The sequence below is a fragment of the Plectropomus leopardus genome, chromosome 13, assembly GCF_026936395.1.
Source record: "Plectropomus leopardus strain MGB_pleo_1.0 chromosome 13, ASM2693639v1, whole genome shotgun sequence".
NCBI lineage: Eukaryota > Metazoa > Chordata > Actinopteri > Perciformes > Serranidae > Plectropomus > Plectropomus leopardus.
Window position 1 is genome coordinate 28,986,493 of NC_142188.1, and position 13,465 is coordinate 28,999,957.

At 41.6% G+C, this 13,465-nt stretch overlaps 1 protein-coding gene across 1 annotated transcript in view; it reads left to right on the plus strand.

Annotated features, from left to right (window-relative positions):
- Window positions 1–13,465, plus strand: part of ttc7a (tetratricopeptide repeat domain 7A) — a 55,846-nt gene that overhangs the window by 23,297 nt on the left and 19,084 nt on the right. Inside the window, exons 13-19 of the mRNA XM_042502243.2 lie at window positions 2,673–2,790; window positions 3,079–3,136; window positions 3,431–3,503; window positions 3,614–3,774; window positions 11,192–11,308; window positions 11,930–12,042; window positions 12,595–12,729. Coding sequence (XP_042358177.2) covers window positions 2,673–2,790; window positions 3,079–3,136; window positions 3,431–3,503; window positions 3,614–3,774; window positions 11,192–11,308; window positions 11,930–12,042; window positions 12,595–12,729 — 775 coding nt within the window. The remainder of the gene's footprint in view (window positions 1–2,672; window positions 2,791–3,078; window positions 3,137–3,430; window positions 3,504–3,613; window positions 3,775–11,191; window positions 11,309–11,929; window positions 12,043–12,594; window positions 12,730–13,465) is intronic.

The following is a 13,465-nucleotide window of genomic DNA, read 5'->3' on the forward strand; positions in this document are numbered from 1 at the left end:
CAGGTTACATGTGGGGTACCTCAAGGCATTTGTTGGGCACCCCTATTGTTTCTGTCTTTGTTAATTATCTTCCATTAGTTTTTAAAAAGAGCTCGAGCTGTTATGTCTGTGGATGATTCCACTCTATATGCTGCTCTATCATCAGTAGCAGATCTGAGTAATATTCTAAATAAGGACTTAAAATTAGGCGAATGACTTATTACAAATCCAGATAAATATATGTAAAGGATCAAATTTCACAGGATTACAGACAGAGTGGCACATATCCATTCTTTATCCGGAACTAATGAGATATCATAAATCTGCAGACGAACGCAGTATCGCAGACGATCAGTTCTATAATCCATGCATGTTCACTTTCGCTTAGTTACACCTGCCCCCTCAGCTTCGGCGAACACTCATAAGATGATATGGTGAAAGGTGATGTTGGGTCACATAATTCTGCACCACACGGACGGCAGCTTTAAAGAATGTTTAATGTGTACATAGAGTCACAACACAGCATCAGTGTGTGGCTAATGTTTCAGGATTGACACCGAGGTCACTCAGGGAGATACACATCACCGTGAAGCTCCAACCAGTTTGGATAGTCCTGTTCATGATCTGTGCAGGAGGAGGAAAGTCACATCCGCAGCAGTATTTATGGTGGACGGAGAGAGAGGGGGAATGAGTGAGACAGAGAGAGAAGAGAGAGAAAGGGGTCAGAGATTAGAAAAGAGGAGCTAACAGGGGCGAACGGAGAGAGCACATCTGTCAGTGGCTGGAGATCATGGCAGGCCGGAGACAGTAAGGAGCTTACAGCCTTAATCACAATGGGACACTATGGCCATAGTGCAGTGGGGCATTACATAAAATGGGCCACCATTATCCACCATCAGCTCCACTGGATAGTTTGGACTATTATCTACCCAGCAACATTTTCTTTTTGCTCACTGCATTGGTCCACTAGCCCACAGAACAGACCAGAACTCGTGATTATTTCTTCATATTTTTCAGCGCGCTCCCACACATGTGAAAAAGGATCTCAGGGCACATGCAACCCTCTCCAAACTCGTGACGTCACTAAAAACTGCAGGGCCGGCGAACTGAAAGCAAAGCTGCTTTTATAAATTCCTGAAGAGCAGTTTTGCAGATGCAAGGTTTTCACCCGACAACAGCGACACATTCTTCTTTCACACCATTTAAACGAGGCAAAAAAAAAAAAAAACTTAATCCTCCTAAGATGTGCATGGACGAGCTGTGTGTTTAAAAGACTGGCTATTGTGTGCAGGCTTTGAACTCGCAAGGGCTGGATTCAGAGAGAGAGGCAGAGAGAGCAGAGGAGGAGGATGAAGAGAGGAAGAAGAGGAGGAGGAGGAGGAGGGGGAGGGTGTCAGAGCAGTTGGCTTGCTGTTGTGCTGGCGTGCCGTCAAAGGCATTACCCCCCTACGCCCACCTACCCAACTGCCTGCCCGCCCGGCACCAGCCATACCTCACACAGAGTGACACACTTTCTCTTCGGCTCAGAGCACCTCGGCTCGGCTCGGCCACACAGCGCCTGCAGTCGACTGCTGCGTGTGTGGGCGAGCGTGTGTGTGTTTGTGTGTGTCCTTCAGCAAACTCTGCGTCGTCCTTGAATCTACTCGGACTGTCCTCACACTAAACTCACACGGGGTTCAGCCATCAATACTGCGTTCCCCTGCTGCACCTTAGCCACATTTACGGCTCAGTGCAGCAAAGTCTTTCCTCTCACACGGTCATGTATCAGAGGTTGTTGCAGGTCCTGCTTACAGTACAGTTTCTCAAATTGCTCATAAGAGATTTATTTGTTTAATATAACTGGTTACTGGCCCAATCAGAATTCACATTTTTATCCCTACACCTTCTTTTCAAGTGCCCCTTTGCCCCTCAGAACAAGGGGTAGTGGTTGAAATCTTCTCCTACATTATGGGCAAACCCGTCAAGACCCTGAAATCTCATCAGTATTGTCATCGTCATGCAGATGTGACTGGTATACTCACAATTACATTTGCCATTTATCTGATGGAGATAGGAAAGCATGGACGCTCGCGATTTGTTCACAAATTAAGTTTCATGTTATCAGATGATCAAATGAGCCCTCAAATAAAAGAGATCACTAGTTCAGTAGGCTAACATTAGCAACCTGTGCTTCTACCCAGTATGTCTGCACTGATATTAGAGGAGCGGTAACAAGCAGTGTTGCTACTGGACTTTAGTTAAATTTCGGGCATCATATACCATCAAAGACAGGACATAAATATGACATGGAAATATGTCAAAATGCAGGACTGTTATACACAAATCAGAAATAACAGTGTTAGTTAGCTACCAAGACATCAGCCTACTATTAGCTATTTTTTTGTTATGCTTGTTATAAAGGCCATATTACATTGAATAACATTAAAACAGCAAAAATACAATAGTTATTGTAATTTTTAGATCTTTTTTTGATGTAGAAAATACATTCATCGGTTTCTTTTGTTGCGTGTAGCCATCTTGTTAATGTTTTCTCTTCACACTCCATTTTGATTGTGCAAAATGAAGGTGTAATGCTAAGGGATGATTTAATTTTTTATTTTAATTTAATTTTTGATTTAATTTTCATCTACCCAGTGAAGTATAAGAAGTCAAGTTTCTTTGGTTGCTAATTAAGTGTATGTTTTTGTGTCCAGTTCGAGGAGGCTGAGGCTCTGTCACAGACTGTGGTGTCTATGGGGGAAGAAGCTGGAGAATTTCTACCTCGAGCCTATCTGTCCTTGGGACTCTGCTGCAGTTTACAGGCCTCTGATGGTGAGGACATTCAAACTAGCCATGCTAGTTTGCCCCTTTGTTCACTTTTTATGCTAAGCTAAGCTAACTGTCTCCTGGCTATAGCTACATGTTTGACAAATGGAGAGCAATCAATTAAAATTTAAACTATTCTTTTAAGGATTCATTTTTTAGAAGGGCATAACATGCACCTTTTTTCTGTTGAAGTGTGAGGACTAGTTGACCCCACTTTGCTGTCACTTTATATACTTTATATGACATATAGTTTTACCACTGTGGCAAATAAACATTTCTTTCATCTCTCCTCAGCACCTCTGAAAGCTGATCGTAATGAATTCAACAAAAGAGCACTACAAGCTTTAAGCAAGTAGGTTAATTTTCTTTTCTTCTCCATCATGTTGTATTGTTTCACAGTTTGCTCATATCATATGTGTAGCATTTTATTTTCAGCCTTACCAAATAGACAAAGGTGGTTAACATGTTTGCAGGAGATCTGCATGGGATAGCCATGTTAGCATTGTTGTTGTGAGCATTTTAGCTTCAAAGAACAGCTATTGTGGCTTTAGATTTGGTTCGTATTTTATGCTACTAAGACCCAGGTTTTTGAAGTTTCATATATTGATCAAGTTTGCTGTAAGGCTTTTCTCTCTCTCCTCCACAGAGCTCATTCGTTAGACCCCCAGGATGCTCAGATTGCCATGTACCTGGCTCTCCAGCTGGCCCTTGTACGCCAGGTATAAGCAGAAAAATAGAAAAGTTATTAAATTTTTTTGTTAATATTATGAATGATTAGAAAACATTTCAGATTTTAAGTTAGACCTGAGATGGTCTGTACGTCTGGCAGGTATCGGCAGCCATAGAGCCCCTGCAGGCAGCTTTATCTCTCCGTGGGGACGACTTACACTCCCTCCACCTGCTGACTCTGCTGCTGAGCGCCCAGAAACACCACCGTCACGCCCTGGACACCCTGGGCTTGGCCCTCAGCCAGCACCCCAGCAACTTCAAGTAAAACCCACTAAACTGTCCCACTCACACAGGCAACAGAAAATGTTGGTGGAAGTGTTGGTGAATTGATGATGAGGCACTGATCGATGGCTGTACAGATGGACTTTTAGACTAGGGTGTTTTTTCTGTGTGTGTGTGTGTCTGTGTAAGAGTAGCTCAAGTGAGTGGTGCAGTGAGGCCCTGTCCTAACACTAGTCCTCCCCATAGGGATAGGGTGTCTCAGCTCAACTGTGTTGGAGTCCAAGCACACACACACACTCACACTCACACACACACACACACACACACACACACACACACACACACACACACACACACACACACTTACACACACACAAACTTGACGCCTTATTTAGCCGTGCCAGAGTGGAGGCCTGCATTGCGGTACCTATGCCCGTCATACACCCTTACCCTTTTAACACTGCAGCTCTGACCCGAGCCATAGCCTTTCCGACAGAACTGAGTCATCTGACACAGAAACCCACCCGTCTGTTGCACTAAAAGCTTAAAACACACATAAACTGACCCCAACATTTAAACTTTAATTATTTTCGGGCAGGTAGAGATTCAGAGATCTGCTTTGGTCACTTTGAAAAGACATGTTGCAGGGTTTGAATGAACCTTTGACCTTTTGGATATAGGTTGGCGTTTCTTACCATGCATCCATTTCACCAGCATAATCCCCTTTAGTGTAACACTTGACCAAAGTTCAAAATGCAGATACATGTTATACGTTAAAGTATATCACAATTGCTAAAAAGGAAAGGGATAATTTTATTATATAGAGGTTTTATTACCTTGCGTTTGTATTTGATTTAATGGCAAAAAATGCAATCACAGTGAAATTATTGCATTTTTTTTTTTCCTAAATTGAATTTTTTTTCTCGGCTGAAAGGACTCAAAGAAGTTAAGTCATATGTCACAATTTTTTAAATGAGAATCCAGCTTGAAATGAAATTGTTAATAGCAGGTCAGCAGCAGTATAGGCCCCGAGCATGGTTTAAAATGCTCCCATTATCTCATAGGAAGGACTCCAGTCCGTCATCCTGAACAAACACAAAACATTCATTAGCAGAGGAGGAAGCTCCGTGGCACCATGCGTGGATAACATCAACTATCCAGGCCAATTATTTCACACTAACCATAATATGGAAGCGTGTTGCATCATCTTTCTGATGTGTTTTCTCTCCATTTCAAAGCCCAGTAAAGCATTTCATAATGCAGCCATTTGGGGTCAGTGTTGGCCTCCACGGTCCCAGCACAGACAGATGGGGTACGACCATACATCAGGAGGGCGAGGAAAAGAGAGGAAATGCAGAAAAACAAGCAAATTGATGAAACAACGAAGGGAAGGAAGAATGTAAGAGCCTGACAGGAAGAAGAGAACACAGAGACGGAGTGGGTGGATGCAGGAGAGACGATGGCTTTATAATTACACAAGCTTTACTGATCAGTACTGTATGTACAAATAGAAGATGAAATCTGTTCTCTTTCTGTTTAGATGCACACACACGTAGACACACACACACACACACACACACACACACACCTCCTCCATAGAGACACTTGACTGCTTTGACCCATTTAAGAGCTCTTTTCCGAGCCCAGCCAATCACATCACTCTCTGCGCCAGGAATCCCCATCGCCCCGGTAACCATGAGGTCATATGGGTAGAGCAGGCAGCATCAGTTGTTGTTCCCAAACTGTTGTTATGGAGCGACAGAGAGACATTGAGTCAGAGAGAGAGAGAGAGCGAGAGAGAGATACAAATCTATAAACTGCTGGTTCACTGAATGAAACAGCTGAATTACAATTAATTCTTACTGAGTGTCCATTAACTTCAATATAACTTCTAAGATGCACTGACCTGTGTTTCTAATCATAATTTCACCAATCTATCATGCCTGTTAAGCATGGAGACTACTGAAAGCTGAAGAGAGACAGACAGCAGAGATCCGCAGGCCTGAAATGTTAGCCTTAGCCTGACCTGGCCCAATTCATTTGGGTCCAACTGGCCTGGGACTGACAGCTAACACACTTTTTCATCCCTTTATCTTTCTCTCAAAGTAGGACCGCTTGTTTGAGTGTAGCAGTCAGCAGCGTAGCGCCAAATTATGGGCCCTATCCATTAGCAGTCTCTGTGTCCCCACCCCTCCTCGAAATTGATTTCTTTTTTACAGATAATTTAGCAATCAACATTACTCAAGCATGACACATGTATGATTGATATTAGCCTTTTCAACCTGCTTATAACATGACGTACAAAAAAAAGGCTATAAATCATACAACATTGTAGCTATGATGCTAATTTATGACACTGTTTATGTAACAATGCAAATATGCTATAAGATGCATACAAAATAATAATCGAATCTAAAATATTTTAGCTAGTTGGTGCTCTAGCTGCATAAGCAATTTAATCAGTCGGCTCTAGATGCATTCAAGGGGTTAACCAAAGCATTTTGCACCTCTTGTAAGGGGTAAGAGGGGCCTTAGAGAGCCTCCACTATTTTGCCTTATACAAAAATCAGTCACAGAGCCAATTTTTATTTAGTTATGACAGTAAATATTATATTATTATAACATTTTAAAAATGCAAAAAACACCAAAAAAAACCCAAACTTTAATTATAGGCTTTTCAAGGGCCCCCTCCCATCGGGGTCCTGAGTAATCAGTCTCACTTTTCCTCCCACCACTACGCCCCTGGTGGCAGTGTAACAAACACAAGGTCTAGTCTGCTTTGTACTTGTCCAGAATGACTCAGTAACTGACATTGCTAGTGTACATTGTTTAGTACATAAAATGTAAACTTAATCAGTTACAACTAATAGTAGGTCACTGTTAAGAGAAGAATGTTCCCAGTGAAAATTGGACAAGTACTCGATTGTAACATTTAATTATCATCAGTATTTGAACCCGAAACCTGCAATATGTATATGACAATGAATCGAAACTCGGTTAGCATTTATCAAAACCCTTAGGATCATCGCACTGAGGCCGAGCTGCAGACCTCAGAGCCACAAAATGAGAGATTGAGACAGAAAGAGAGATGGGGAGAGAGAGAGAGAAAGAGAGAAAGGAGGTGTTTTCTCAGTAACAAGCTCATTGAATATCATTTGCTTTGGATTTGTGAGCAAGCATCAGAGATCAAAGCTTGCATCGTGCATGGAGCTGGGCATGCCGCGACAGTCGTGTGTGTGTTTGTGTAGTGATGTGGGGATGTGGGCGTACGTGTGTGCTAGATTGTAATCTGGCACATACATGTTTGTGTGTCAGAATGTGAGTATGTGTGTATGGGTGTGTGTGTGTGGGTGTGTGTGTGTGTGTGTGCGTGCATGTGTGTGATTCTTGTTAGCCACTGCCTCTCTGCACCACAGCAAACTGTCAGCTCACTGTAGCACACTGAATTTCTCCTTTCTCCTTTTCTCCCACATTCTCTACCCCCGGCTCCTGTGTCTCTCTTTCTCCTTCTCTTCCTTACTCTCTGTTTCTTTCTCACCCTGTCTCTCCTTGCCTCTCATCTTTTTTATCTCTACGTCTGTTTCTCCCCTTTCTTTGAAATTTTAATCACCCAGTAAACAGGCATGCATTTCAATGTGAAATGGGATTCTGCTGCAGATTGAGAGAGCTAAGGCGAGAGAGGGAGAGAGGGAGAGAGGGGGAGGGTGTGTGTGTGTGTGTGTGTGTGTGTGTGTGTGTGCGTGTGGGAGCGTGCGTGTGTGCGTGAGTGTTAGAGGGAGAGAGAGAGAGAGAGAGAGTGATCATGGTCTCGTAGTTTGTACTAAAGAGAATGATTAATCCCAGCCTTTGATTCTGCATTCATCTAACGGGATGTTGCAGTATGAGCAAGTGTGTGTGCATGTGCATGCGTGTGCATCTGTGCAAGCATGTGTATTAGCGTGCACATGCATGCCTGGCTGTTGCTCTGCTACACAAAGCAAGCATGTCTGCACAGGCTTGTGTGTGTTAATCTCTATGCATGCATTGTATATGCTGTATCTATATCTCTATATATATCTATCTCTCTCTCTCTCTCTCTCTCTCTCTCTCTCTCTATATATATATATATATATATATATATATATATATATATATACATGCATGCGTCCATGTGCGTGTAGAGAATACACTCTCTGATCTGTGGGAGTGCAGAATGAGTAGTACTGTAGATATACCACTTTTTCAAGGGAACATTATTAGCTATTTTTATATGGAGTTTACGCTGGCACTCACCACTCTTAGCTGGCCTCCGCCGAGCATTTACACAGAGTTACACTGCTTGATGCCATCCGTCCTCAAACACTACGCTCTGCACACACCAGGCTCACTCTCAGGAGCCTCGAAATGACAGCCTTTGTAATCTGATGTGTAGTTTTGAATGCTGTAATCTTGATGAAATCTATCTTTCGTGACGCTGCAAGGGAAACACTGGCTGTGATCGAGTGTTGAATAACAAGGTGGAAAATACTCTATACTTGGATGATTGAGATCACTTTGATAATACTGTTATATGCACAGTTTTTAAACTCAGGGAGTTTTAAATATGTAATTTAACTGCCAATGGGTAGGTCTAAATTCTCAGATAGTGGCTTTGCATTTTGAATAAGGGCTTTTAGATATCCTGAAATGAGAGAAGAGTTTCATGAGTAGTTTTTCCAGTTTTTATAAGTATATCTTATAATACTTTTGTACAGTCTATCCCATTTTCTGCTTTACTTCCCAACAATACTGTTCACTATCAATACAAACTTAAGTCGTCCTTCACATTTGCTCTGTAACATTTTAATTTTGTCTTTCAACAATGCTTAAAGAAGTATTTCACTGCTCCAAAGATGGCCTTTGAATAAAACGGGGTTGTCTAAACAGTAGAAAGACAAAAACCAGTGACCAGAGAAATCAAAGAAAAAGGTCTGTGGCATTTGCTTCACAAGTACCAGACTGTACTGTGCCGCAGTGGACAATAAACACTCTCACTGCTTAGTTATGTTGATGCCAGATTGTCCGTTTTTTTTTCAAGGAAATAACATGGCAGCCAGCTGGTAACAAACAATCTGAAATTACAGTCAAATAGTGAGCTAAAATATGTTTCTGTAAAGAAATAGTCAACGCAGTCTTGGTTTGTATTTAATAAGCAATGCTTAGTTGAACCGTCTGATTTCAGTTTTGTTTGAGTTTGAGAGAAAGAGACTTGCTTCTCTCTTGATCCGCTTCTATACTCTAGTTGTCTGTGGTGGTGGGCAATATGAAAGTGCAAAAGTACAATTTGTAATTCAGGCAACAGCCCTAAAGTCAGTGAAGATAAGCAGGAAGATTTGTTTGACACTTCTATTTTACAAAACAGGTTGGAAATCAGCAAAGTATCCCAGATACACTGGTCTCCTCTGGATAAGATAACCATTACTTCTATGTTTGTTGTTTCAATTATTTCAACTTTTTTTTTGGTGAATCATGTTCTATCCATAATTTTGGCTTGGCGGACAGCTCTAAAAACTATAATACCCATGAGCTGTTGCCAAGGGGAGGAAACCAGACAAACACAGTGCCTCAAAAGTTGACCCCAAGTTTAAAAGTGAAGTGATTTAAGATGCAGATTACAAATGTATGTTTTTCAACAGCATAATATGTAGCTTCGTAATTAACTTCTTCCCTAGAAATGTTGACATACAGAAGCTTGTACCCTCTACTTTTTGTGAAAGAAAAAAATTCACCAGGAGGTGCTGAGTTTCACTGATGATAGCTTGAAAGAAAAACCAACACAGAGCTGATACAATTAGAATTCATCTTTGAATGAGACCAGTGTTTGTGAAAAAACAGGCACAATACATTTTTTTTTAAAACTCAGCCATTCCTTGAACAACAACTTTTATTTTGGAAATTTGTAGTACACTCAATTTCAGTGGCTTTTTGTGTTGCACATGCAGGATACAGAGTCAGCGAAGTCAGGTCTTTGTGCGTATGTTACAAACCCATACACACTTTTTCACATTTCAACATTAGGACGGATTTGTACCATCACAGTGCTTCTAAATGCTTTGCCACACTGGTAATAGGTAGCCTAGAGACACACACACACAATCACACACTCTGGTGGACCCCTACTGGCAGGCGTATCCTTAACACAGCGTCCCTCGGCAGCACTTGTCAGCCGCACGTCAGAAAATCCAACCCCCTTCCTCCCACACACACATGCACTTTCAATTTTTTTTCTTTTCCAACATCCCTCCATCTTCCCCGCACACCCTCCTCCACACACATACACACACCCTTCCCCCAATCGTCCACCGACCCGTGAGTCCGTAACGAGGCACATTTCACTGAGAGTTTTTTCCCCTGACACGATCTCGTCTTGCTCTGCTATTGATCCTCGCCCTCTCTCCATCCCTTCATCCATTTTTGCGTACCCTCCCTTCCTCCCTTCTACCTTTCCCCTACTCCCCCTGGACCTCTGGAGGAACAGAGAGGCAGTGGACAGGCAAGGCAGGCGGGCATCCAGTGGGCCCAACACCATAGTCTCTCTGCCTCTCTGGCTCTCTCTCTCCTCACACTCATGGATGAGTGATGCCCATGACAGACTGCATCCTCTGAGAGCCCCTTCTGGCAATTACCACACACACACACACACACACATGTTCACATCAGAGACTCCCGCATCACTTAACCAGTTGTCTTCAACTAAAAGGGCAGAGCGGAAACACTCTATGGCCTGTACTCATCAACCTCTCAACACACTACAGCACACACACACACACACACACACACACACACACACACACACACACACACACACACACACACACACACTGTGGCTTATGCACTCTCAGAGCTTGTTGTTGATGACTATCTTTACCCCCTCTGTTTGTATCGATCCACGTGTGCCTCTCACCACATGCATCAGTGAGATGTTGATGGGTTCTAAGCACTTACAAAGCTAATGTAGAAGCTCAAACACTTGTTCATGAACATGACTATGTACATACATGCTTATTCATATGCTTCTTTGTTTTTAGAACTAAATCTGTAACCGTCAGCTGCATGGGATAATATAGAGCTGTTTGCAGGTTAGATGCATTTTTTATCAAAAGTCGACAGTAAGAAGTACTGAAAGCCTTACTTCATTATAGCACAGTTCATGTCACTGAATGTTATGTTGTATGTTGATACTTTAACCAGTGTGATCAGTGATAATAAGAACAGGTTTGACTGGGTTCAGGCCAACAGTATCATCCTTCCACGCTGATTTACTCAGTTTGCAGGTTAAAATCCATACGGGTATAAAAACAGCTGATACTGTTTGTGGTCCACAAGCAGTATAACAATTAATTAAGACGATTGTGTGTGTGTGTGTGTGTGTGTGTGTGTGTGTGTGTGTGTGTGTGTGTGTGTGTGTGTGTGTGTGTGTGTGTGTTTTCTGGTCCAGTCTGCTGTTCACAAAGGTGAAGCTTCAGGAGGCCCTCTTTGGCCCTGCTGTGGCCCTGCAGACCTGTGAGGAGATGCTGCAACAGTGGCAAAGCCGCTATGATGTCAGCCGCTCCAGGTGGGTGTGTGCGAGCAAAATGTGCGTTTTATGGAATTCCATTCATGTCAATGTTAAATAATTAAATAAATATGCTGAATGAGTGTGGAGCAAGAGATTGTGATTCAGTGCTGCTCTGGTGCTGTTGCTTTGGTCTTAATCTTGAGATAAGCTCACACCATTCATTTAAACAAAACAGATGAAATTTAAAAAAGAGCTGGGAAATAAATGTGGCATTTGGATATACAAGTCCCATGAAATAAATAAATATGGAATTTTAAAGTAAAAGTCCTCTGAAATAAATAAAAGTAGTCATTTTTTTAAGAATTAAAAATTAAAAAAATAAATTAAATCATTAAAGTATTTATTTATTTAACCATATGGACTCATTTATTTATTAAATGTTTTAATTGAACCAAGCTAGAGAGTGGCTTGGACAGAACATATTCTTTTTTAATTGTTTGGCTGTCGATGTTTAAATCTAAAACTGAACTTCCAACACTTGAAAGAAATGTTTAATATGAAGCATTTGCCGAACCTTATGATTCTGAGGTCAGCACAGTGTATGCAGTGTGTGCATCAGTGCTCGTGCGTGTGTTTGTTCATCATGTTTGTGCTGCACTGTTTGTGTGTGTGTTGCAGTGAGACAGATGACAGTAGCAGTATACCAATGGCCGAGAGGGCAGAGGTCAGCCCCGGAGCCAGGAAACCCTCTATCCACCTCACCCTGCCTGACTTCCAGGACGCCTCCACTGGTCTGCTCTCTCCCTGGTTAAAGTCTTTCTAATAAGCAGCTGTCACTGTACATGTTTGGATTTCAACATGCTGAATCGATTATTTTAAGTTAAACACCTCCTCCATTTTCTCTGGTGTTGTGTAAATGAAAATTAGTGTGTGGGTCAGCATCTGACCTGTTGTGGATTGAAACTATGTTTGCCTGAAATATTAAATATCAGTGATCCGACTCACCTTAACACCTGTGTTTCTAGCGGGGTCAAGGATCTGTTCACTTGCCATTCAGCCACAGGATATCTATTGATGTTCTGAAAATGAGCAGATAATTAATGTTTGTTTTTCTCAGAATGGCTGTCTACTGTCATTATATTATTTTCTGATGGCAAATGTTTTATTTTATGATTCATATTGTCATGTTTTGAGGCTTTTGAATAGATTTTGAGTGTTTTTACAACAAAATGTTGTTTTTATTGTTCATTATTTGTAATCTATTCAAGTAACCTAAAAAAAACCAAACAGTCATTTTTAGCTCTAAAAGTAAGTGTTTTTTATTCCTTCTCTTTCCCTCACAGGTTCATTGAGCCCTTCGTCAGTTGCAGCATCTCGTCTGGAAGCAGCCCTCTCTGAGGTATCAGACCTCAGCTCCATCCGACGCCAAGGACCCACCTACATCTGGAACACCCTGGAACGCATTTGGCTGCAAGCTGGTAAGACATCCGCATACACAACTGCCGTATAACAACAAATTTTCAAACCTTAGAGTTGGAATCTCTTGGAAGAATTTTATATTCTTATGTTCACTCTTGTCTGCGGTGCAAGTCAGCTAGTTGCAATGTAAAAAGTTGACTATGCGGAAATGTTTGTTTGAAAACTGGCAATTAAAAGTAATCAGATTCCACGGTTTTGTGGGTCTCATTGCCATTAAGCCTTTTAAATAATAATGGCCACATTCAAATTGAATTGACATAGACTGTTGCTTATGAAGTTTAATTGTAACATTTCGATCGCCTAAAAAGTCTTGTTCAGCATTTGGTTTTACTAACAGACCCTCAGGAGTCAGATGCTTAGTTTTTCCAGTGAGTACATTGTTTTAATGGTTTTAACCCTGTTTTTTTGTTAGTGAAGATTAACATTAGAATTATTACAGTTAACCTTAAGTATAAATGTAATATGCTATCCAAGCTAGCAGCTAGTATTAGAGATATCTCCACCCTCTGGTCCAAATGTGGTCACTTCTGGTTCTAAAAATCCAAGATGGCGAGTCCACAAACCAACAGGTGATGTTATGGTGCTTATATCCATTTTTTTTTTACAGTCTAAAATAAAAATATCAGATGGAAACTTCTGAATGAGAATCTTCTCTACACAGCCTGTACTGTGCAGATGCTACTGTGTAACTGTCTTACGCAGCGTTCTGACCTGCTTACGAGCTCAGTTGAATCT